Here is a 25,941-nt window from a genome sequence, read left to right as displayed (position 1 = left end):
TTTGCAAATGACATACATGTACATGGCATATATTTGGAAATGGCATGTTTCATAATTACTTAGTTTTCGCTGTCCGTAGACGCTTGAAATATTCTGTAGGCATTTGCTAATTTTGTTTTAAAAATAGTAATCTCTGGGCTTGCCTACATGTGCATTTAAGCATGCCTAAATTTAACATGCATTAGCTTAATGCACGTGAAACAGGTTTAGGCAGGCATCTATACATGCAAGCGTTAAAGCACGTTGACGCTGTCTGTGGACTAATTTAGGACTAAAATTAGTCCCACGTCAGTGGACACACACAGCGTTAATGTGCTTTAATGCATCTACAGGTTCGTTAGTACGCTTGAACTATTCATGCCTAAATTGGATACTTGCATTTGCAGGTATCCAATTTAGGCACGAATAGCCTAAATTCCCCATTTTAATGCACATTACGGACGCATACATGTAGACACATGACCTTAATGTACATTAACTTAGGCTAGTGTGCATTAAAACACAGTGTATAGATGCACCCTTTTTGTTGTTGTTTGGTGCAAGTCCACATACCTTTAAAAGCAGAGGCCTTTATCGTCACTGGGATACAAAATTGTGTGTGTGTGTGTGTGTGTGTGTGTGTGTGTGTGTGTGTGTGTGCACATGCATGCACACGTATACACGCACGCATATATATGCGGACACATATATACACACACGTGCATGTGTACATGTCTGTATGTATATATATGTATGTATATACACACATGCACATATAGGCACACATATATGCGCATGCACACATGCGTGCACACATACATACACACCTATATATGTGTGTGTGTATATATGTGTATGTATATGTCTGGGTATATTTGTCTACACATATATGTGTGTGTATATATGTATGTATAAAATGTGTAATATTGACAGCTCTTGGCTCTTAAATTTTTTATTCAATTCTTCTTGTTTTAGCTAAGCTTATTGCAGTTTAGACCATTTAGATTATGCATTATTTCATATCACATTTGCATAAATTAACAGAACTGTGTGTGGCTAAAGAGGCATTTAAATATTGTGATCTTAAGTCAGTGTTCTGGACTTTTTTATGTTTATAACATGTTTTGGGTATTTTCTTCTGATCATAAGAAAAGAGAAGAGGAAAATTTACAACGCAGTTAAAACAGAGCATGTCAGCCAGTCAGTAGTTATGCTCATTCTGCTATTCTCACTTAGTTTCCATGCTCTGTAGGTTAGTGTTAATATTCAAGAAGAACCACAGTGACCTCAATTCTGTATCTTGTTAGTACAAAGAAGACTGCCCCAGGTTTTGAATAAATGCCAATTCTCATAACTTAATTTTCCTCCTAAAAGGTAGAGGAGCTGAAATATCACTTAGCCTTGCACCTGATATAAAGGATATTATAAAGATATATTGATTTTAAGGTTCTTAAAACAAATACTGGAATCCTAGTTTTGATTCAGTGAAAAATACTATTAATGGTCTTGAGTTTCACTAATAAAAATTGTGAAAATGAGTGACCACATTTCTCTGCTGTTGTTTACTCTGTCTGCTTGTATGCACAGTCTCTCAGTTACTGGTTATTTCAGTAATATAACTGGACAATGTGACATGCTATTTTTAGTATTAAGCTAACTAGTATCTGAGCTTGTAAGAGTCAGGCACACCTATGAAGGGAGCATATGGGACCATTAACAGTGTGATGTAGGTTTTTAATGTTTTAATTAACACATGTTTCTGAGTGGGCCCCATGACTAAAGAGTGTTAATCCTTAAGTGAGCTTTTCAGTTCATCCCAAACAAGTGCCAGTGAAACCGTTATACCATACTGCTTCACATATAATGTACGTGCCAAAAGATTGTTTTAGGAATGTTTTAGAGCATGAATAACTGGTGGCTCCTGAACTGGGGGGGCACCTGCAGAAGCCGCTGACAATAGGGGCCCTGTCAGGGGGGCCACCAGCCCTGCCAACAGTATTCATGTCAGCCTTTGGGGGGGGCACGTGCACCCCCTACCAGTCGGCTATGCTTTAGAGAGTTTTGAAGTACTTCATTGGGCCTGTTTCTGGATTCCTGTTTCTGGATTCCTGTTTCTGGAATCCATGCCTGTGAAGCTGGATATGTTAGTTACCAAAAATCCAGCTATACAGAGCTGCAGAGTCACGTAGCTATCTGAAAATGAACCAACAATGACCCAACAGTGGCATTTCCTTACCTAACAATATTGCAGGCTTACAGTCTATTGGACTTAAAGTCTATTGTCTTGTGCAGACTAAAAAACTGCTGCATCTCACTGAAAAGTAAGGACACTGCTTTCCAGTGGCACTGTTTTCCTGTTTCTATTCCTGGATTAGACTTTAAATCTATTACTTGCTCAGGATTGAGCCTGGTTATCCTTGTCTTTGAGAAGGTGTAATTTGGGTATGTGTGGAAGGGGAGAATTCCATCCTCTGGAGAGAAGAAAAATCATTTCTTTGCCAAGTTGATTCTTTTTTTAGGTGCAATTTTTTTTTTTTTTTTTTTTTTTTTTTTTTTGCTACTGCATCACATTGTTCACTTATTTGGAATATGTGATCCACCAAAACTCCAAGATCCTTCCAGCCTAGTTATCTTCCATTCTGAATTTGTGCATTGATTATTCTTCTCTAGCACCTTATGTTTATCTGTGTTGAACTTCATTCTCTTGCCTGTAGCCCAGGTCTCCAATCCATCACAATCTTTTTGAAGGCTATTCCTATCATCCCAAGTGTTTGAAAGCCTCCCCATTTCATGTCATCTGCAAGATTGATCAGGAAGCTATTTCAGTATCTAAATCATTAACCAACATTTTACACAGCCCCTCTACCCAAGACAGACAAACCCTTATGGAACCCTACTTGAAACTTCCTGCCATTCTGTCATTGATCCATTTCTAATTACCTTTTGCTTGTGGTTATTGAGCCAGTTATGTATCCACCTAATCATAGTTCTGTATAGTCTGCCTTTTTCCAATTCAATTCTGGAATATCATGTTGGGACTATATCAAAATCTTTGCAAAGATTAAAAAACACTGTCCACTGTATTTCCTTCATCCACTTAACTTGTTACTTTGTCGAGGTAGGAAGTAGTAAAGTTCCTTTGGTGTGATTTGTTCTTAATAAATTTATGCAAGCTACTAGTGATGAGCTTTACCTCCTCCAGATGTTTACGATTTGACTGCTTAATAATTTGCTCCAGTAACTTTTCTGTAGCACAATCTGGTAGGATTAAACATATTTTTATGGGTTGAGTTAACAGTCACATCTGAGTTGAATATTAATGACCCAAAGATGCATTAAGCTGTGAGTGGTGGAACCACATAGCATGGCAGAGCTTGTGATAGAACTGGGTCTGAACTCATATATTCATGTGAAACACAGATTTATAACAAAAATCCAAATGAACCCTTAAATATAGCACTACTATAATCAAGCCAGAAATTTATTTATGGTTACCATTTTTTTCCTAAAGAAAATACTATACATTTCCTTTGGCATCCCTTTAAAATACAAGCTTTATTCACTAGCAAATGTAATTTGAATAGAGTTCTTTGAATCCATGTAGAAATTGGTACTGTTAGCATAATTAGTAAATGGTTAATGAATAATTATTAAAATTAATAGTGTAATTATATTGCAGTCTAGCATTTTGACCATGCATTTTTCAGTATGCTAGGAATAGAACCATTGGTTTAATTTGACAGTATAAATTATATTTTTCCCAAAGACAGTTTGTCTTCTCAATCATTTAACCTGATATGGAGGATAAAGTAAGCTGTTAAAATTCTGTTGTGGTTTGTGACAGGATACATACTTGGTGTTGTGGTTAAAGCTTTAACTGGTAAAAAGATGGAAGGACTGGAGACTTATTCATATAGTTGTAATGTTTATGCACTGCTTTTTAGTGTATAAGGAATTAACAGGAAAAGTTCTTGGTTCTTGTTTTAGTTGAAATCAGAATTAATTTTATGACTGCACTGGCGGTTGGGGTGACTCTCTGCCACAGAAGGATATGTCTGATATGCAATAATCTTGTTAGTTTATATTCCTTCTCCTAAAAGGATACAGAAACAGACTGTACACTTAAAAGTTTAATGGCTCAAAAAGAAGATGCTGGACAAAGATATTAACTCAATTCTCATAGATATTCAACTGCCAACAGTGAATTAAAAAGCCACTTTTGGTGGCACTTTGCTTGTACATGTGTCTGGGTGAGTACCAAAGACACTGCTTTGTAGATATCAACACTTATGCCTCTGCTAACCTCCTGAGGGTCTGTACATACAGCGCAAGGCAGAGCTGCCCAAAAAGCAATGAGCTATCTCTGTGCATGCTAGGTCTGGATCTGAAAGCAGGGCTAACCCATGCTGTTTCTAGTTTTTGGGGCTAGTTCACACAGAGCTGATTTGGTGGGTATCTGCATGGCACTGCCTTGCATGTAAGTGTCCCTACTTCTTTGCTAATTCTTAGCAGGAGCTAATACATAAAGAAGCGAATGGAAGCTAGTATACAAAACAGGAAATGCTTGGATACATGTTTATTTGGATAGAACACCCCACCCAAACAATTTATTGCATTTGAGTCTTTGGCAATGCCATTATGTTTGCTCTTTCTTTTCTCCCCCTCTGTTTCAGTATTGGACACAAATGACCGATTCCTACGAAAAATAACAATTGGGCAAGCAAATACGGAAAAGGGATTTATCCGTCAGGTATGCAAAGCTAGATGCTGGGATGCTTCTCAACAGAATTTTCTTTGAATTTATGAAAAGTGTTTGCTCTTCTACTAGCCATTCAATTAATTACTTAGGACTAGGTTGCTCTCCGCGTGATCCCAGTGGTATAATTTTAAATATTTTCTGTTTTTTCAGCTTTTTGCTTTCTTATCCTCCCATCCTCTACGTATTTGGGTCATGAAAGTGTAAAAGCCTGAAGTGTGTGCTTCACTTTTGTACTCAGAGATTCACTGACTTCACTAGCAAGTGTAATTTGGGCAGCTAACAGCATGCAAAATTAGGTGTATGTGCAAGTCTTGGAAGCTTCAGTACCTTGTGAGAATGAATTGCAGCACTGCATGAGAGCTGTTTGAAATCAGTTAGTGAAGAATTTGCTGCCAAATTGAAATGTAATATCCATTCACTTTAATTATTCTAGTTCTTGAGCTCAACTTCAAATAGATGGATTTTTCTAATTTGCTGTCCCTAAATACCCATATAGTCAATACCATATTTACTCAAATGTAAGATGACTTTGAATACAAGATAACCCCATAATAATTAGATCCTGTGTGGGGAAAATTTATACAAGTTATAATTTTCCAGGTATAGAATCTAATTATTGGAGATCTGCCTTTATTGTTTCTCCCCTCCCTCTTACCGTCAAACTGCGCTTTCTCTAAGCACATGAAAGTGAAGTAAATTTGAAAACATTTACCTTGAAATAAACACGATTTACCATATAGGCAAATTACTACAGGTACCCATAGACTTAGTTTATCCAGAATTAATGCATGTTACCTTTTTCAGGCTGATGCAAGTTTTAGCACAGGTACTCCATGAACACACTTTTAAGCTGCACTTTTATACTTGTATATAGTATGAACTACGCATCAGATTAGTTTAAAGTGAAAAGGCTCATGATTCAGTATCTAGTTCATTGGGTTGGGCACTAGCAGTCAACAGCATTTCAAGCCATGGTGACCCCACAGCTCAGCACTGCTGAGTATGTGCATGTGTGTTCTCCGGATACCTCTCCAAAAAAGATCCATGTGCTAATTATAATTAGTTCCCCACTCATGACTGGGTGTTCTTGTAATAAATCCTGGGATCCTCCAAATTATATACAGATGAGGCACAGGGCAACCTGGCCCAGCTTCGCCTCATGGAGGGCAGGAGCACACTATGTGACAAGCTAAGAAAGGGGGTGCCAGAAGGAATTGTGGGTGAACTGTTTGAGGCCCCATTTGGTGCTGTTTGCCAGACATTTAAGGATAGTGAAGGAAAAGGAATCATTGCAAATAGAAAAGAAAGGCACAGCTCAGCTATACCTTCAAGGAGTGAAGAGGAAGGAGAAATGTATTCAATGTAGTAGCTCACCATGACTTGAAAAAAAGAGTCAGTGCTGAGGGGTACTGCATACAGTAGTATGCATACTGCATACAGTAGGCACTACCATATATCTTATTAATTTGGACTGCATTAACCTATCCTTGCGGTAAGTCTCCATCAGTATTTTTGCCCATATGGTCCATGTGTTTTTTTTATTCATGCTCAGTGTTGATGTAGTTCATTAACTACATAGTTGGTTTCCATTTACTGAGCACAAGTTGTTTTTGGCAGCAGCTTAATGGTAGACAATGTATTTAATAATACATTGTATGTAATTATAAGATGAGGGTCTTTTTTTCCCCATACTGCTTGAGTTGGGGGACTTAATCTTGTAAATATGTTAAGTATTTCTGGTTGGTTTATAGGGGCAATTTTTTATCTTTTTCCATGTAGGAAGCTAATGACTTATACATTAGCTTAATTTGACAGTAGTATAAGTGTAAACTAAGAGGAAATCAAATTAAAACAGGTGAAGAAGTTCCTTGTAAATATATTGTTCAGTAATACATCCCTCCTCTAGGGCAAGACTTAGTATCATCACAAGCAAATTATTCAGAAGTGGTTCATTTTTTCTATCAAAAGTCCTTGAATAAATTAAATTACAGTCATGTAAACAGTACTTACGCAGATCAGACGCGACATGTTGCATTGATGCACACCTTGGATGAACAAAATGGCATGAGAACTAGAACAAGCAAAATAAAAGGAGAAGTGGTGGGAAGAAAGCATGGGATGGAATATACATATTCCATCCCATGCTTTCTTCCCACCACTTCTCCATTTAAACACTTTAACACGATTAAAACACTTTAAAAAAATTATTTAAAATTCCATTCATTTGAGCAAGGCTTATGAGAGGCTGGCAAGACTAAGTAGGGTGAGCCCACATCCTGCTGCATCTTTCAGACTGTTCTGAGAGGCCCTGGCAAATGTTATGCTTTTGGCATGATTAACATGTTCATTGTGCCGTAAATGGCACAGATGCTACATGTGCACCTGATTTTAAGACACAATAAAATAACAAATCCTCTATAAAAATACTCCATTCATAAAAATGATGCAGACTATTGTTTAACCCCTTGTAGCATATGCATTGTGGCCTGTAATTATGTATCCATGTTCAGAGTAATTCAGGTCAATGAATTTAGCATTATGCTATGGCAGTATGGCTCAGAGGAGGGGAAAATGGGAAAATGAAACTGACTAGTTACTTTTTTAATACATTTCCAAGGAGCAGTTTAACTTGGTTCAGGGCCACTGTGAGGCATGTTCAGGTGGCAGTGGCCTGTAAGACAAGGTAATAATGCAGGGGGAACAGAACTTCAGGATAAATAAGGCTGCTTTCCTAGAAATCTGTGCAAATTTTACTCTTGAGCTGCAGTGAATTGTAGAAACATAGAGAAGTAGGGCTGGAAGGAGCTTCCAGAGGTCATGTAGTCCTAAATCCCCTGCCTGAGGCCTGATCTTCACCAGTGGCAGAAGATTTAGATGAGAGGCCCCCTCAGCCCGAAGAACTGTGTGGCTGTCACTGACTAGAAGCTTGCCACTTTCTACCTCAATTGGCCAGTACCTAACCACTTAGTTGTTGGCAGATCAAGGCTCTTGCCATGATGGCTTGTGATGCTCTGCTGTGTTATAAAACCTTGCAGTGGTGATTATTGACAGTTTTGCACAGGTGTAACTCCTGAGATCTGAAGGGGCTACTGGTGACACGCTCCTTCCTACCTCCTTTCTACTCCAGCCCAGATGTGTTCCTCTTCATTGTCTAACTTACTCCCCTGACTGAGCCCTGTACATCATTTCAGTCTTTTGAGGATGCTTCAGGAACGTCATCTCTCCATAGCTGGGCTGTTATGGCTCTTTGTTGGGATGAATTACAGTTCCTGAAAAATCTTTTGCTGCTATTTTTTGTGAACCAGGGTGTTAAAGGTATTGAAGGACAGCAGAAAAAACACATTTGGTATCCCTTCCCTAATTTCTGTTCAGCAACACTAAAATTCTCCCCTACTGAATATTTGTCATGCTATGCCTATCTTTTCAGCCCTTTCTAGCATCTGCTTTGGGATAAGATATTTCACAAATGTCTTTCCTTCCTGTGTAGGACTTCTGCAAAGGCTAAGTGAGTCTGCTGTCTTTAGGTGGTTGGAAGGCTTGCAGAGTCAGCAGCCTAGTAAATGTATGTGCAAGTCTTCAGGTTCTGTGTATGCTGGATGCTGTTACTCTGAGGACCCTGACGCATTACATTTATTATATAGTTAACGTGTTAATTATGCTATAAATAGTTAACCTGCCATACATTCTAGCAATTAAGGATGTAACAGAGAAAACATTCCGTACTGGAGGTCTTGTTTTGCTCCCTTTTCCATAGGTATTTCTGGTTTTCCACCTGCTGACACACAGGGAGCCCATGAGCAGGTAGAAAACCATGCAGGGCTGCCCCATGTGCCTGTCACCCTGCCCATGTGCAAGGAGTCCATCAGCTGTTGGGTATCCAGGCATCAGCAGACTGAAAGCCTCTCACTTGAAGTATGGCATTAGAAACCAGTCCCTGATACCGTGCTTCCCACTGCACTCTCTGAACATCTGGGCAGGCTGGGACCGAAGTCCCTTATGCTGGGATCTCCACTGAGTGGGATCTGACATATTTTATACTGGATCCCGAAAACTGTCTGTTTTCCCTTGGAGATGTGGTTTGGCAGGATATGTAATTTTGGGGGGTAAAATCTGTCATATATTGACCCTGCAATTATATTAATGTCTGCCAAGGGCATGAGATATAACTTGTTCATAAAGACAAAGAATATGTCAGGAAGTCATGTGGTGCTGTTTATCAGGATCGTCATCTCCTGCATCTGGTATGGGAGTAGTGGGGAAACACTGGTCTTGAGAGTTAGTTGCCCTTGCATTATACTTGCCAAAGTAGAGCACTGTTTTTATTTATCTAGAATTCTGTTTTATGAAACCCATACACCAACATAATTACACTGCAAAATGAATAGAATACTGTAGGAAAACAAAACTTATAAATCTCTCATAGGGACAATATCCTGATAAATTTGGAGTTGAAGGGGAGCCTAAGTGCTTAGCAGGTGGAGAGGGACTCCAAGCTAGGAGACAGTTGATACTTGGGAGGGAAAAAAGTAGGTTTACATTTCCCCCATACCACAGTATTGTAGTACAGCCTATACTATTTACTGGCTGAACTCCTCCCTGTAGAAGTTTCAGGCTGGCTCTGGTTAGAGCTCTCTTTCAGAACAGTTTTATTGGGACTGTCTCCACTGGAACCTCTGCAATATCCAGATTTGCCAGGGAGTTGGACAGTTCTTGACTGTCATAATAAATGGCCTCCAGTTTGGAACCCTTGCTAAACATGAGATCAGGGAAGTTTTTGGTAGGTTTTGGGGTGCTTGTTGTATTCAGTGTCTTGGGTGCAAGACATCTTTGAGTTCAGTAATGTTGTCATTTATACATGTATGTGTGTGCACAAGCAATCCAGTTCCTAATAATACGGGCAGGTCTATACTGGAGGTCTTGTTCTGGTCCCTTTTCCTTGGATATTTTTGCAGAGTTCCTTTTCTGTTACTCAACACCAGGACCAACAGTGAGAGTGCCCCCCCCCCTTTTTTTTTTATTTGCTCTGACCATGTCTTAGTTTTCAGTGTTATGTTATCTCTTCTGATGGGTTTGAACACACAGCTTCACAGAAGTCATTGAAGTCCAGGATGTCTTAGGGACTCCTCATAGAACCACGCAGGGAAGCCATGTCTGTTGTAATGAGCATGTGGCAGAAGTCTACCTCTGTCTCTCCCCAAAACCTCTGCTCTGTGACAGTTTGGTTAATATGGGCCTTGCAGAGGGCGGACATCTTATCTCTTTAGGTAACCTGAGTTGGATACATTTCTGAGGGAGGCTTTCCCTCTGCCTACGTCACTGGCATCACATACCTAGGTAAGGGGCTTATGCTCCTTATTGTTCTAAGCAATGCCAACCTAACTGGGAGGGGGCTAGAGACCCTGCCAGTTTGCCTGGCAACCAGTGATTCATTTCAAATTGGTTGGCTGGCAGCCAACAGGTGCTGATCTCCACTGGACCAGGTAAATAAGGAGGGGCAGTAGCCATGATGAAAACTCAGAGAGAGAAGAGCTGGACCATGTGAAACTTGCTGTCTCTTGAAACTCATGATCAATGAACTGCCTGTCTCCCGAGGGAATTTCCACCTGCCCCTGGATGATACTTGTGAGTAAGCTACCTGAGCTCTAACTAGGTATATAGCTTGTAGTAACTCAGATGTGTGATCAAAGGCTACCCAGCCACCCTGTTTGCTCTGTGGGATTTCTCTGATATTGCTGTACCCTGTACCCTATTGCAAACCTACTCCTTGTAACCAATGAAGTTCTCCTTTGTACCTAGCATAGGAGACTTATTGGGAGAGGGATTAGATCATGCCTCAGGGTCACCTTGGTTCGGCTGACTAAGCGAGACCACTATTTGTGCTTCAGTCTGAGAGAAGCACCCCAAGTTCTTGAAGTGGGTCATGTACCCTCAAGGACTACTAGGCCTGTATTTCCCATGGGGCGCAGTGCCAGGATCAGGCCAGACCCTGGATGGTGGTGGCAGTACCCCCAGGCTAGCGGTTGTGCTCCAGGAAGGGGGTTGACTAGATGTGAGGCGCTCCCAGGGAGACACTCGGAACCAGGAAGGTGGCCAGGCACCGTGAGGTGGGTGTCTCAGTGCTGGAGCACCCCCTGCTGGCCCCCCACAGATGAGGTGCAATCACTACTGAGCTAACTATGCTTCCTAACAGCTCAGCCCCAGAGCAGTACAAGCCACACACATACCAAATCAGGTTAACCCATATATGAATCAGTGAGGTGCGGGGCTGTTGTTGGAGGACTTCCAGAAGCATGGTAGTTAGAAATGTGTGCACACGAGCCATAAAGCAAACTAGCAGGAAAGTTCAACTGGAAGTAGAAGTAACTCCTGTTCCAAGGATTATTTACTGCAACTTAGGATGCCAAATCACAGTATAATTGTCTAAAAACTAGTTTTGCAGGCACCCAAGCACTCGAAAGTGTACTAAATATATTTGCCGTAACGTAACATCCCCATATAGAGAAGACCTCATGGCTTTCAGAAAATTCACCCCCAGTTTTGTTTCCCAGTGGTGTTCTGGGTTAGTCTTCTAATTACAGATGTGAGATGAAGGTATAAGAGTGTAATATGCAGGTTTTAACTTTCCTATTTAGACTGATTATTTTTTTCACCTATTGAAGTATTTTGAACATATTTGGAAATTGATATGTAGTCACTGTAACTTAATGTGTGTGTGGAAGAGACTTCCCTTTCAACACGCGCCTTCTTTGACATGCATAAAAAATTCAAAATTAACGAATATTAACAGAATCATAGCTGTAGGGTTGGAAGGGACCTAAGTAGATCATCAAGTCTGACCCCCCTGCCCTGGGCAGGAGAGAATACTGGGCTAATATGACCTGAGCTAGGTAATTGTCAAGCCTCCTCTTAAAGACCCCCAAGGTAGGAGCCAGCACCACTTCCCTTGGAAGCTGGCTCCAGATCCTAGCTGTCCTGACTGTGAAATAGTGTCTTCTAATGTCCAGCCTGAATCTACTCTCAAACAACTTATGGCCGTTATTCCTTGTTACTCTGGGAGGTGCTCAGGGGGACAGGGTCTCTCCCATTCCCCACTGGTCCCCCCCTGGTAAGTTTGTAGATGGTGAGACAAGTACTAAAAAATACTGTATTTGTGGTACCCCCTTCCAGTGCTTGGAAGAGACCATTTTCCTGCTTTTAGATCTGATACAATTATTTTGCTGTAATTATTAGTTCAGGGCCATATTTTACCACCCTTAGAAGCAGCTCTTTACTTTATAAATTGCCCTTTTGTTTTCAGTAAAAGTGCATGCAAGGGCAGATACTGCTCAGCATTAGGGTATTATGCATTGGTCCTTAATTGGCTAAAATATTAAAATAACCATGTCCATGTTTTACATGAACCTCTTTCTTTCTTGTATTCAACTTTGACACTGTTAGACTGGTTGTATATCATGTCTTACCCTGCTTTCGTATAGAAAGAATAGTTAATGAAACTTCCTTTCACAGTGTAGTCAGTGATATAATTAAAACAAGATCTTGTATTTCAATAGATGCATATTATAAATATTTGGAGTGTTCTAACACTTTGAAAATCAGTGATGTGTATAGAAAGACAGAGCACAATAGGCAGGGATTTGCATTTTATGGAAGTCATAGGTTGTGGTTTCTAAAGTGTGCTATGTGAATTATGACCTTGATTCTGCAGTTACTGCTTTTACTGAAATCTAAGATGAGTCCCGCCCTGCTTTCAATGTTGCGAGGGAAAGTCCCTCATATTGGATTCAAGTATAAGGTATGGGGACAGTTTTGACTCTGACCCCAAGCCTGTGGTTAGATTTGGAGTGGCAGCTGCTGCCCCTGCCTCCTGCAGCCTCTGCTTCCCTTGCCTATGCTCCCTGCCATTGTTTACTTCCTCTTTGCAGCCCTGGCCCTAGCTCTGGGACTGGGGTAGAAGCTACTGCCACCACAACTGCCTCATGGCCAGGGTACAGTTGGAGACAGCACTTGCTCCATGCTCCCTGCTCTCAGCCAGATTGGGGTCAGCTGCAAAGGGAAGGTAAGCAGCAGTGATGAGGGGGCCCTAGAGGGTGGAGAAGAGGAGGCAGCATGGGGGGCAAGTGATAAGGGGGACAGGTGACTGGGGATGCAGACACCACTGGGAGGGGCAGGCATCAGGGAGTGCAAGCACAGGGGAGCAGGTAGAAGGGGGCCAGTAACAGAGGGGAGCAGGTGGAAGGGTTTCGTAGATTGTTAGGGGCTGGAAGGGACCTCACAATATCATGCACTAGGCAGGAAAGACAACTGGGGTCAGGTGACCCCAGCAAGGTGACTGTCCTGTCTTGTCTTGAAGATTTCCAGGGTAGGTGATTGCACCACCTCTGGGGGGAGCTTATTCCACAGTCTGGACACCCTGACTGTGGAAAAGTTTTTCCTAGAGTTTAGTCTGAAGTGGTCTTCCAGGAGTTTGTGGACATTACTCCTGGTTTTCCCCAAGGGTGGCCTGGTGAACAATTGTTCACTGAGCTCTTAATGTATTCCCCTGATGTAGCTGTACACTGCTACCAAGTCCCCTCTCAGCCTTTTTTAGACTGAAGAGGCCTAAGTACCTCAGCCTCTCGTATGGTCTGCCTTGCAAGTCTCTTATCATACAGGTGGCTCTTCTCTGGACTCTCTCAATTTTTGCCATGACCTTATTGAAGTGCGTTGCCCAGAACTGGACGCAGCAGTCCAGCTGTGGTCTCGCCAATGCTGAGTACAGTGGAAGAATCACTTCTTTGGGTTTACATGAGATGCATCAGTTGATGCATGCCAGAGTATTGTTTGCCCTACTGGCTACAGCATCGCACTGACGGCTGCAAGAGAGGGCAGGTCAGGGGGCAGACGTGAAATGTGCAGGCACCAGGATGGGTAGACAGTTGGAGGAGCAAGTATGGGCAGGGAACAGGCAGCAAGGGGTAGGGGTCAGGCCACTTGGCTGCCCTGCCACCTGCCCTACCGCCACCTGTCCCCCTGCAGCTGCTTGCAGCAAAAATGGGGAATGAATTTAAAATGAGCCTTCAAAAATTAGATTCTATATATGAAAAATTATAACAAATTAATAAATTTTCCATGTATAGAATCTAATTCTTGGGGAGGTGCGGGGGTTATCCTAAATTCAGAGTCATTTTAGGTTTGGGTAAATATGGTAGATCCTTGTGAGTGAGTCCTTATACCAGTTCAGAACTGACTATATAAATATAAGATAAAATCTTAAGCTGTATTCTTAAACTGTATTCTTTAATCATGCTGATAAACTTAGATGTTTCTACAGCATCAAAGGTATGTGAAATCTCAACTAGATTTCAGACTCATTCAATATCTTTCAGTTATGAAAAGATGAGTTAGTGGCTCATCATTCTTAACTTGAGAATTTGTTAGTTCAAGGGCAACCTGTCCATTACACTGTTAACTATGTAACTTGTGCTTTTGTACATAGAGCTTTCTACTTAGTTTAAAAAATCAAACACAAAAAAACCCCAATCTAGCTCAAACTAAAAATTGAAAATCTTTAGTTTGTCATTTTAGCATTATTTTCATTTGGATCCAAATTCTGCAACTCTACTTACAGGAGTAATCTCTATTCATCAGCATATGTAACTACCCCTAACTATTACCTCAGTGCCAAGAAATACTCAAGCAAAGGTTTGACTTTAAGATAACAAGTAGGTGCTTGGGACTATTTATATACATTAATTGAATTACATTGCAATTAATTTGCTGTAACTGGGTTATAAAATCTGTATGGTACCTAGGGGGAGACTCATGGATTAAAAGAGGGAAGCCTTTCTGGAGGAGTACCTGGATGTAGCTCTTTGTGTAGGTTATTAGAAATTACTGCAGGTACATCTTAATATTCCTATACACAGTAATTTAAAGAGAGAGTTTTGGTCGATTTAGAATTTTTATTTCTCAGCATAAAATATACAAAGTAGAGAGCTACCCAGGAGCCTGATACTGCACTCTTTATAGAAATAGCAGATCTTCATAAGTATATCTGAGATGGCTTGGTATCTTGACTTCTAAGCTTTGTCAGTGAACAAGAGTCTGTAGAGTTAGGCCCATGATCTGAATCACTGTGAACTACTTCTGTTTTATTTCTACAAGAAGAATAGGGCTGGTATTGCATATGTCTCTTGTGGTTTTCAAAATGATTTATTTTTCTTAATCTATGAGGATAATAAAGTATTAGTTTTATATCATCAGTCCAAGAACACTGTCAAGTAGGGTAGCCTCCAAATCAAGAATTGGAGTAAAATAAAAATTACAGACGCTTATAAGAATGTAAATGTTTTTCAGGAAAATATTTTTACTTAAATGTAAACATTCCTAAAGTTGTTAGAAAGCCAAGTATAAACAGAACTGGGCTAGTGCACAAGAAGCGGAAAGTGAATCTAATCAGTTTAATGTCACTGACAGAAGACTTGGTCTATTAAGGCAATGGGAGTTGAAGGACTAAGCCACAAACTAATAACAGTAACAGTTAACTTTAGAAGTATCTAATTTCTATTTATTTCTGTTTGAATAATCTCAGGTTTGTTCCTATGATTTTTATCTTGATAGTAGATATATTTTTAAAATTTTTCTCTGAAACTGTCCAGCCTGTATCTGGTTTGGTTTACTCTCCTGGTTTTTTTGTTGTTTTTTAACAGGCTCAGTTTGACATTGCAGTTGCAAGTGAAATTATGGCAATTTTAGCACTGACCACTAGCCTGGCAGATATGAAAGAGAGGCTGGGAAAAATGGTGGTGGCCAATGACAAAAATGGACAACCAGTGACAGCAGAGGATTTGGTATGTACAACATGAAAATCCTGCAAATAGCTCTTGAGTTTATTTATTGATTTATTTACTTATTTATGGCTTTGCCTGTTGATTCAGCACAATGGCTGATATGTCTGTAGGAAGGTTTGGCAGCCTATAAAGTCATTCCCCCTCCTTAAGACGTTCAAGGCATTGAATGGGACGTGGCTGCTGTAGTCCATCTGTGCTTCTCTCCCTGCCCATCAATGTGTGGTTTAAATCGGTGGATTTCCAGAGTGGCAGGTCTGTTGGTCACTTCTCTGCATTGTTTGTGATAGAGTGGGATCACCCTCTTGTAATGCAGAGTTCCTTTATTTGACCTGTGTCCAGCTTCTCCACAAGGCTCTCGTTACTTGTGTCCCTACCATAAACATCTCCTTTCTGGCTTAGACAATCTAGCTACTTCTTCCTTTGATTTTCTTAAAATGCTGATGCTAAAATACTCATTTTAGCTCATCACTCTGACTCTGTTATCTTCCTCTTTGTTTCCTTCTACTTGTTATCCCTTCACCATCTTAGATGCATGCTGCTGTCTTTAAGGCCCTCATCGTTTATACTTTACCCTATTTAACAACTTTAATGTGACTGCAAAGTACGGATCATGGTTACTCTGTCAACAATGCCAGTTTATATCACTATTCGTCTAATTTCTGTTGTGCACATTTTCATTTTCTCCCCTTTTGTTTGATGGGTGTTTGTGGGGGTCAGGTAAGGTGGAGGGCATCAACTGCCTCTAGAGAAGCCTTTTAGCTGCTGTATTGTGTCATATCAGCAGGGATCCATGTTTTCCATTTGCCGTGAAAAAACTGGATTTTACAGATTCACAGACGTTTAGGGCTGGAAGGGACCTTGTGAGATCATCGGGTCTAGCCCCCTGCTCTGGGCAGGAAAGACTTCTGGGGTCAAATAAGCCCAGCAAAGTGTGCATCCCATCTCCTTTTGAAGATCTCTAGGGTAGGTGCCTGCACCACCCCTGCTGGGAGACTGTTTCAGAGTCTGGTCACACGAACCGTGAAGAAGTTTTTCCTCATATCTAGTCTGAAACTTTCTTCTAGGAGTTCATGACCGTTGCTCCTGATTTTCCCCTGGGGCACTTTGGTGAATATTTGTTCACCTAGCCCCAGATGCTCTCCCCTGATATATTTGTAAGCTGCCACCAAATCCCCTTGAAGTCTCCTCTTTTCTCGGCTGAACAGTCCCATATCTGTCAGACTTTCCTCATATGGCATGCTCTTCACTGGCCTGTAATCATACAAATGGCTCTTCTCTAGACTCTCAAGCTTCTCCATGTTCTTCTTGAAATGTGGCACCCAGAACTGGACACAGTACTCCAGCTGCAGCTTCACCAATGTCCGAGTGGAGTGGGAGAATAACTTTCTTAGTTTTGCTTGAGATGCATCAGTTGATGCATGCCAGCTTCTTCTTGTTTGCTCTGCTGACTGTTATCATCACACTGGTGGCTCATAATCATTTTATGGTCAGTTATGACCCCCAGGTCCTTTTCAGACATGGTACTAGCTAGCTTAACACCACTGAGCCTGTAATTTTGTTGTGGATTTTTCTTCCCCAGATGGAGTACTTTACACTTCTTGGTGTTGAACAGCATCCGTTTCTGTTCCGCTCATCTAACCAACCAGTCTAGGTCCTCCTGGATCGTCAGCCTACCCTGATGTGTGGTTATACTTCCCCACAGCTCAGTGTCATCGGCAAAATTTGCCACTGTGCTTTTCACCCCCACATCCAGATAGTTCTCTAAAGAAGAAAACCATGGATTTTCTCCTTCAGAGGGGAAAAATGCGGGAAACCATGGGTTTCTCCTTGCAGGCTGGCTGAGTTCCAGCTTGGAAGGGGCTGCCTGAGGTTGGGGTGGGGGTGTGGGAAAGAGGACTATCAGGCAGGGGGCACCACCTACATATGCACTTGCATGGAGAGGAGCTCCCACAGCTCCCAGGGGGTGAGTCTATGTGGGGGGGAAACAGACAACTCACTGGAGGGGCAGGGGGGGCACAGGCAACATGTCAGGGAAGCATGGGGGCACATGGCTCCCCAGATTTATGGACCCACAGCAGGTATGGGGCTGCAGCCTGGCCAGACTGGCACAGGCAAAAGCCAGTTCTCCAGTCCACCTGGTGCAGCAGAGCAGAGCAGTGAGGCTCGATGCCACTGCTGCTGTTGGATTCCTGAGCCATCTGTGCTGCCAACAGCACAAGGAGTAACCAACAGGGGAGCTCATGCTGTCCTCACCTCTTGCTGCTTCCTGCCACGGGGCCATGGCTTGACCCCACCGCCATTCCCCTCAAGCTGCAGCTCTGTCTTGGAGGGGAGGTGGAGTGGGGTGTCAGCGGGGGTGGCCTGAGGGGAGCGGCAGCATCATCCAGGCCATGGTGGCAGGATAAAGCTGCAGCTTGGCGCATGAGTGGCTGGTGGTGGGAGGAGATGAGAACAGTGCTCTTCCACTCCCACTCCCCCGCCCCTTACTCCTCATGCTGCTGGTAGTGCAGCTGGCGTGGGGGGCCTGGTGCCATATCCTGCCCACTGGGCCATGGAGGTGGCTCCTGCCAGTGCTAGTCCAGCCACGCTGAAGACCTGTGGCCACTGGGTGTGCAAATTTGGGGAGGCATGTGTCCTTCACTGCCCCTGACCCACACACTAGGGCCTAGGGAATGGGGGGCAGTGGATCAAGTGAGGGGCACCAGCAGGGGATGTGGTGGGGTCTGGGTTCAGAAGTGAATAGCACCAGGAGAGTCAGGGACCTGTGGGTACAGAGTGAAGAGCACGAGCAGGGCAAGGGGGCTGTGAGTCGGGAGTGAGGGGCACTGGCAGGGCAAGGGGGTTGAGGGTTGGAAGTGAGGGGCACCAGCAGGGATGTGGGGGGGAGCTACAGCTTGGGACTACAGGGCAACAGCATGGGTAGGGTGAGGGCACTGGCATATCAGAGCTGCTCAGCACCAAAAAGCAGTAGTGGGGACAGCCACAGCTAGACCTGGATCTTGGTGAGTGAAGGGGGAGCTCTGATTTTCCAAGATTAAAAAAAACTAAAATCAAATGTTAAAATATATAGGTATTTAGAATTGCACTGTTTTTAAGTAATGCTTTAATGCACACTAAAATAGCCTACTGCTCATTAAAGCGCACATGTAGATGTGCTTCGTGCCTTTAAAATATTTCAGATAGAGAAAATTCAAAGACTAAAATTGTATTATTATAATTATTAGCTTATATTATGTTAGTCATTTAGTCTGAATACTATATTTTGAGTGTTAGTCATGCTGATCTAACTTATTAAAACTGAAAGAATACTTGTTTAATGTATTCCTCACTATTTACACTAATTAAATTTTCCATTTCACTCAGCTTGCATAGTGAAACTGGGTTCTAGTCAGTTTTCTTTGTTGTTGTCATACCTAATAGTGTTCTAGGATTGAGGTTCCTCTAGTACAGACAGGCTCTAAATTCTTTAAAATAATTCAGTGAAATTTCAAGTAACACTCAAAAATCTATGTTTTTTTTTTGTAATGCTTTTTTTAATACAAAACATCTTGGGCCTTGGAATCTTGAGTGTTTCACTTGAAATGAACACGTGCTTCCAGCCGTTCTTTAATATATTATAATATAGTTGCACACAGGGAAACGCATGTATTCATGGAAAATTTTGTTAAAAGGACATAATCAAAGTTGCAAAATTCAATACTCAGAGGTAGGAAAAGCCGGAATTAAGTTTGCACAGCCTTGGTAAACTTGTTGGCCCTTTGTGCTTATGTGCTGTGATAGTTGCATACTTTTATTTTCTGAAGTAAGTGCACAGGATGGTCTGACTTGGGGATGAATCAGGGTTGTGAAGTGAAGGACCTTGCCTTATTTGTTGCCTAAGTTGGAAGGTGTGCAATGAGTGAGACATGGAGTGCAGAAAGAAAAGATGGGTTCTGTTTCTGCCTTAGCCACAATTTCTGTATGATGCTGGCAAGTCACTTGAATCAGAATTTTTGAAGTTTGGTGACTAATTTTGTAATTGATTTTCAGAATGCTTAGTTTGTACACAAGAGGCTGATTTGCAAAGGTACTGAAATGCCATGCCTAAAGCTGAAGTAAATGGCAGCTATGCTTTAAACCCATAAAGTGCTATAGAATGCTTTGTGCTCAGAAAGTTTAGGCCCTAAATGTCTTTGATTGGGCATCTAAAGTTAATGGAAGCTTTTGACCTTAATCTCTTTGTACTTCAGTTGTCTGTCTATAAATGGGGATAAGACTCCCTTATTTAACTTGGATATTGTGGCAATAAATTCATTAGCGTTTGTGAAACACAAACCTCCCAACATTATCATAATGAACACCATGAGGAAATTGATAACTGTCTTCAGAATAAGATCTGAATAGTGTGCAATAAATAAGACACTGGGGTGCATACCATACAACAAGGAAAAAATATTGACTAGTTACCATTCAGCTTATCATGCATTGTGAAAAAAGTAGCTTAGAACCATGTACTTAAAGATTGTATTCAAGTGCAGTAGCGTAAAATTGTTGAATTGGAATTATAAGGGAGCCTCATCAAAGCTGTTCATGTTCCTTCCTTTGGTTCATTCATCATGCCCAGTTCTGTCCTTGATTTTTCTCCCACCAACCTTCAATTTACATATCCTTTTCCCACATAGCTACCTTTGTCCCTAGTCTACTCAGCTCAGGCTGTTTACATCCAAATGTTGATCCTTGAACTGGACACATCCCTGCTCCCTTAGTATCATCAGGATAATTGTTGGGAGCAGATGAGAGAATCAGCCCCAATGTCTAGATCCAGACCTGACCTGTCTTGACCTAGCCAGCATCTGTCTGCGGCCCACAGCTGGAATTGGAGGGAAGTTCTGTTTGGACCAGGGATGACACATAATCAGTGCAGACAGAATCTGTACAGGGGACTTCACCTGGTAAAAATGCAAGTCTCCGGTGAGCGTTCATGAATTGTGATGTTTTGGAATCATTTTCACTTTGACACATTTAGGCATATTTTTAGAGATAAAAGGTATATATCCCTGATACAAAGACCGCTTCTCTGCCAGATTTCAAGTTCTATCTCTAGAGCACTGGGGTTTTAGAGCTGCAAGAAATGATCCCAAGTATTTTTTTTTAACCTAGTGAAACACTTTTACAATAGATCATTGTCAGATGCCATTTAACCACTTAAGCTACAATTAGAAAAATATCATTCTTGAGCAGATGCCTTGCACTGAAAATTTCAGCCCTAATGGTTAAAATTTGCCAAAGAATTAGAAACAGGGTCTTATAATGAGAAGTTCCAGGCAACCTTAATGGGTGGTGGAATCTGCCCTGCGTATAGTTTATATGTAAAAATGAATCCAACACATTTTGGTTGACCAAAATTTAATTTTATGCATTAAAATGTTTTGACAATACTGTTTCATTCATTATAGTTTACATTAATCAAAATCGCTAATCCCCTCTCTTTCATTTGTTTCCAGGTGTAAATTTAATATACTGCACAAAAATGCAATTGTTCTTAATTTCAGCTTTCTGTACAATATATGTATAGTAATAATATAATAAAATAGAACATATGCATTGTTAGATGAAAACCAGATGAAAGAGGATTGGAAAACAGGGAGGAGAGACAAATGGAATATTTCATAAATTGAGAAGACTCCCTCCACAAGCGTAATAGATTATACATCTAGCCTCAGAAATGTAAGATTCTTTGCCAAAATGTGTTGTTCATTGTACAGTGTTCTGAAGACTGAATTGCTTTTGGCTGTTAGAGTGCAATAGGAGTTTGATGGACAGATGCCATATATCCATGTCAAATTTAATTGGTATGCCGTAGATTAGTATTTCTGCAGCCTAAAAGAATATTAAATAAATGTTGCTATTTTTTTAGTAAGGAAACACCTCCATTTACATCCTACATTACACTATGCATTTCTTTTTTGACAATTAAAATCTAATGGCTTGCTATTTATTTTATAAATTCTGTCTAAGCCAAATATATTTTTCTGCCAATCGGTGCCCCAGTCCTTCAAACACCTACATATGTCCTTAACTTCAAATACAGGCTTGTTCTGTTGACAGTGGACCGTGACATAAGAATGTATAAAAATGTATTTTTGCATTGAGGCTTGATTTTTGGACTAAATCCTTAACTTTCCTTATTGGGCACATTTTTCTGTTCTGTCCTCTGCTTGGCCCACATTTTTAATCTCTCGTGTTTTACCAGAGCAGATATCCTATACGAGACAACCTTAGTAGGCATATGAGTTTGTAAGCTGGATCCAGAGCTAGGTTTTTTTCAGTACTAAGCACTTCTTCCTCAGTGTGCATGTATATTGTTGCTGGCTTTGTGAACCGCATTGTCCCAGAAGGCCATGGCTGCCTTAGTGATCCTGAGAAGGATGGCGCAGTGGTGTAATTAGGTCAGGGTGACAGGGCAACTGCTCCTGGCAGCAACAGGGTGGGAGGCAAAAAACCCGGCTTTGCCACACATCTGCTATTATGATTACAGCAGCAGTGGCCCTTGTCTGGGTGCTTAGGGTGGCTGCACACACTGTTATACTGGTGGGATGGGGTAAATGTTTTGAAAGCATGTAGGCCCAATTCCACAGAGGCATTTAGGTGCTCTAGTGTGAAAACCAGTGAGAGTTAGGCCATTAAAACCCTTTGTGCATCTATGCCCTACTTCCTATTTGCAAGAGACTATGGCACTTGAAAGTCTATGGGACTTCAGCCTCTGGAAAATGGGATTTAAGCTGTCAGTCTCTTTGCTTTCACAGAATTTATCAATGACTCCTGATGAAGTTGGAAACTGATGTGTTAGTGGCTATGAAGGTAGAGGCAAGGCATTGAACTAGCTGTTGGAGATGGTCTGGCAGCTAAGGGGCGGGCAGAAGCTCAAGTAGTCTGGATCAGTAAGAAAACAGGCCGCCACCGTTTGTAATAGCTTTAGCCCTTTCATTGCTTTCACATTCAGCTTCAAGTACAGCAAATTACCAGTCTGGGTCAACATTTTTGGTAGGCGCTCCACAAATTAGCCCCACACCCTCCCCAAGTGCCACTCTAGTTCCCTTACGCTGCCCAATCTGCTGTCCTATTTTCTCCTTCCTGCCCTATGTGCCATTATGCTGCCTGTCCCCTCTCCAGTCTGCCTGCTATGTGCCACACAAAGAGTCTACCCATGGCACTTTTGGTATGTGTGTCACAGGTTAGCTACCTCTGCCCTGTCCTGCGAGTTGTTGTGGCAGTATGACTGGATTTGTTGCTAGTCGCATCACTCCTGTGTGTTGTTGGCTACAGACACTGTAGTTCCTTAATCATGCAATCTGTGGGTTGCTAGAGTTGAGGCAGAGGGAATCTTTAACCTTGGTTACTTACACAATTTATCATTTTCATATTAGGGTATGGTGGCACAAGGAATTGATGCTTAAAAAGGAAATTAAGTCCCTTATCTAATGAACAAGGAAAAGAGGAAATTCTATTCTTCACTGGCCAATGAAATGCTTTGTGTGACCATAGGAGGCAGTAAAAAACAACAGGGTCTTAAATCTGTTAAATTAAACTGAAAATTATTAAGGTTATTGCTTTGAAATTTGTGCTTGGTTACACAGGAAAGACAACATTTGACATATTCTGTTTGATTTACTAAATGTAGTAGGGTTAGAAATCTTGGGTTTAATGGAGAAAATACTGAAAAAGAAAATTGTTTCACTTCATTTTAAATCAGGGGCCAAGGAATTTAATGCCTCCCGTTTTATTTTGTTAAATACCTCAGGTCTTGGAAATGAGTCAGTTGGTCTCCTTATAAAAGCAAATAAAGTCATATTGAACAGATTTGAAATTTAATATCTTTAAAAATATCAGGCTTTAAAAAAAAGGTACTTAAAATAACTAAAATATAGGAAATCAAAGTCAACAGCAGCATCAGTCAATTTTACTGAGTAACTTGTGGTAAATACAGAAAAAATACGTATATAAACAAAGCATAGAAGTTAAAGCAAAGTTTCCAAAACTGTTAGAATATAGCATGTGACACTAGTTGAATGAATGCTTAGTAGGATGCTGATTATTTTCAGCCATGTTCTTTGCTACTTTTATGTTTCTACATAGTTCAGAATAAATTACTTAGTCTTAGCTGTGGAACATTGTTTTGATGGTTACAGGGAAAGAACTGAGTGGCCATGGCAATTGTTTTAACAAGGGCAGACAAGGTTCTTTGGGTCGATGTGATATCTTTTATTAGACCGACTAAATAGTTGTAAAAACCTTTCTTTGCGAGCTTTAGGGCACAAACACCCTTTGCCAGGCATAGGGAAAGTCTGTTGGCATTTGTGTGCTCTCCTGGGTAGAATAAAAGCTAATATGCAAAGTGCAGATCTGTGAAAATGCAAATGCGTGGCAGTGAGGATCTGAGGTAATTGTTTTAACAAGGCCACTTTGTGCAACTGTTCCTTGTTAAACATTTGTTTAACATGTACTTAACATTTGGATGATGGAGATTCCACAGCCTATCTAGATAATCTGTTCCACAGTGCTTAACCAGACTCAGGAAGCTTTTCCCAATATTTTATTTAAATAGTCCTTGTTGCAGTTTAACCCTCATCCATTCTCATGAAACTGTAACCGTTGTTGTTCTCATGGGCTAACTTGTGGGGACCGATGGACTTATGGGTGGGGACCCATGAACAAAATGGAACCAGTGACAACAGTATCAATATATCAAAAACTATTTATTAAACATACAGATTGCTTGAAAGAGTATTTAGGAAGATTTGAACCCAAAATATTATTTAACTAGAACTGTGAACAAAATTTAAACTTTTTTTAGTTTCAAAATGTGAATGAACAATTTGTTAAGTCTGCGATTTCACGCTGTTTTCAAACTAACAATTACTTCCAATTTTAACTAAATACTGCATTCCTGACAAAGCAGCAGTGATGTACTGTGGTGCACAGAAGCAAATCACTTACACTCTTCACATCATTTCTGGGTTTTGAGGTCATCTGTCCTTGGACAAAAAGCACAAAGTCCACTCATGCTTGCAGAAGGTTCTACTGGGGTGTGTTGTGGAAATTTGTAATTTAGGGCAGTCATACCAGACTTGACGGACTTAGATTACGTGTATCCATCATTCTTTGTTTTATTTGTCTGTCGATCAAGTGTTCTCCAAGCTCCTGCAAAAAAACCCACCATCTTCTTAAATGTGATCTTTGGTTCCAGTTTGCGTTGTGGCCGAGCCAAATGATGAGGCTGGCAGTGGCAGCCACATCCAGCATATTGAAAAATAGTGTCATTGGCCACCTGTTGATTTTTCCATCTGCAGGTGGTCATATGGATTAAGTGGTCAAGGTTATCCACCCCACCCTTGTTTTTATTGTAGTTGTGGATGATGTCTGGCTTTCTTGGTTTTCTAGCCACTGACAAGTCATGGTGCACAACAGCACAACTTTGGACTTTTTTGGTACGTAGGAAACTAGGGCGAGTTCCCCATCAAAAGCAAAAATGGATGGAAAATTTTCCCTTCTTTGATTCGCTTGCATTTCGTTTTGGATATTGGCCTTGTTTTTTCAAATCGTACCCACATAGGTCAAGTCCTGATATAGCAGTCTTTCTACCAGGTCAGTACTTGTGAAGAAATTGTCACCCACAATATTCCTTCCCTTCTTGTACCAGGGATGAACCAGTTTTTCAACAACCTGGGTACCAAGATTACCTTGGTGTGGAGCTTCTGATTGCTTGCCCAGGCAGATGTCTCCAGTCAGGGAGAATGATATTGCTGTATCACAACACCACCAAATTTTTGAGCCGTATTTGACAGGCTTGCTGGGTATATCCTGTCTGAAGGGACAGCAAATCCTGAACACAGTGAGCTGCTCTTCAACCATCAGGTATCTTCCTGGAATTTTCTGAGCTGCTCCACAAATTGTGCTCAAATATCTCTGAAGGCAGCAAGCTTGTCCACAGCTCTCCTTTCCTCACAAGTCAGTTTGTTGTCAAATCTCAGGTAGTTGGTGATTTGATGGAATCGTTTTAAACTCAAGGTGGCATGGAAGCAAGGATGCCCGATGCATTGCTCCAACAACTCCTCCAGTGCCTGGTGACCACCATGGTATAGACCACTCAGCAGTAGGAGGCCAGTGTAGGCTTTTAGTAGGCCTGTGCAAATACGGAAGTATTTGATTTGGATTCGGCTGATTTGGAGGGCAATGATTGATTTGGTGATTCAAATCACTGTCCCCATTCGATTTGGTCAAATCAGAATCAGAGATTTGGAGATTCAGCCACTTGATACCTAGGGACACTACCCTTTGTGCCAGCTGGACTGCCAGAGCAGCCCTGAGAGTTCCCTGCACCCTTTACCCACTGCA

General features: G+C 41.3%; 1 protein-coding gene across 1 annotated transcript in view; it reads left to right on the top strand.

Moving 5' to 3' along the window:
- Positions 1 to 25,941, top strand: part of MTHFD1L (methylenetetrahydrofolate dehydrogenase (NADP+ dependent) 1-like) — a 327,067-nt gene that overhangs the window by 85,596 nt on the left and 215,530 nt on the right. The window contains exons 16-17 of the mRNA XM_019527514.1: positions 4,653 to 4,729; positions 15,427 to 15,567. Coding sequence (XP_019383059.1) covers positions 4,653 to 4,729; positions 15,427 to 15,567 — 218 coding nt within the window. The remainder of the gene's footprint in view (positions 1 to 4,652; positions 4,730 to 15,426; positions 15,568 to 25,941) is intronic.

This window comes from Gavialis gangeticus, unplaced genomic scaffold (assembly GCF_001723915.1).
Source record: "Gavialis gangeticus isolate Ggan-Ray unplaced genomic scaffold, GavGan_comp1, whole genome shotgun sequence".
Taxonomy (NCBI): domain Eukaryota; kingdom Metazoa; phylum Chordata; order Crocodylia; family Gavialidae; genus Gavialis; species Gavialis gangeticus.
This window is presented reverse-complemented; position numbering and strand designations above follow the sequence as displayed.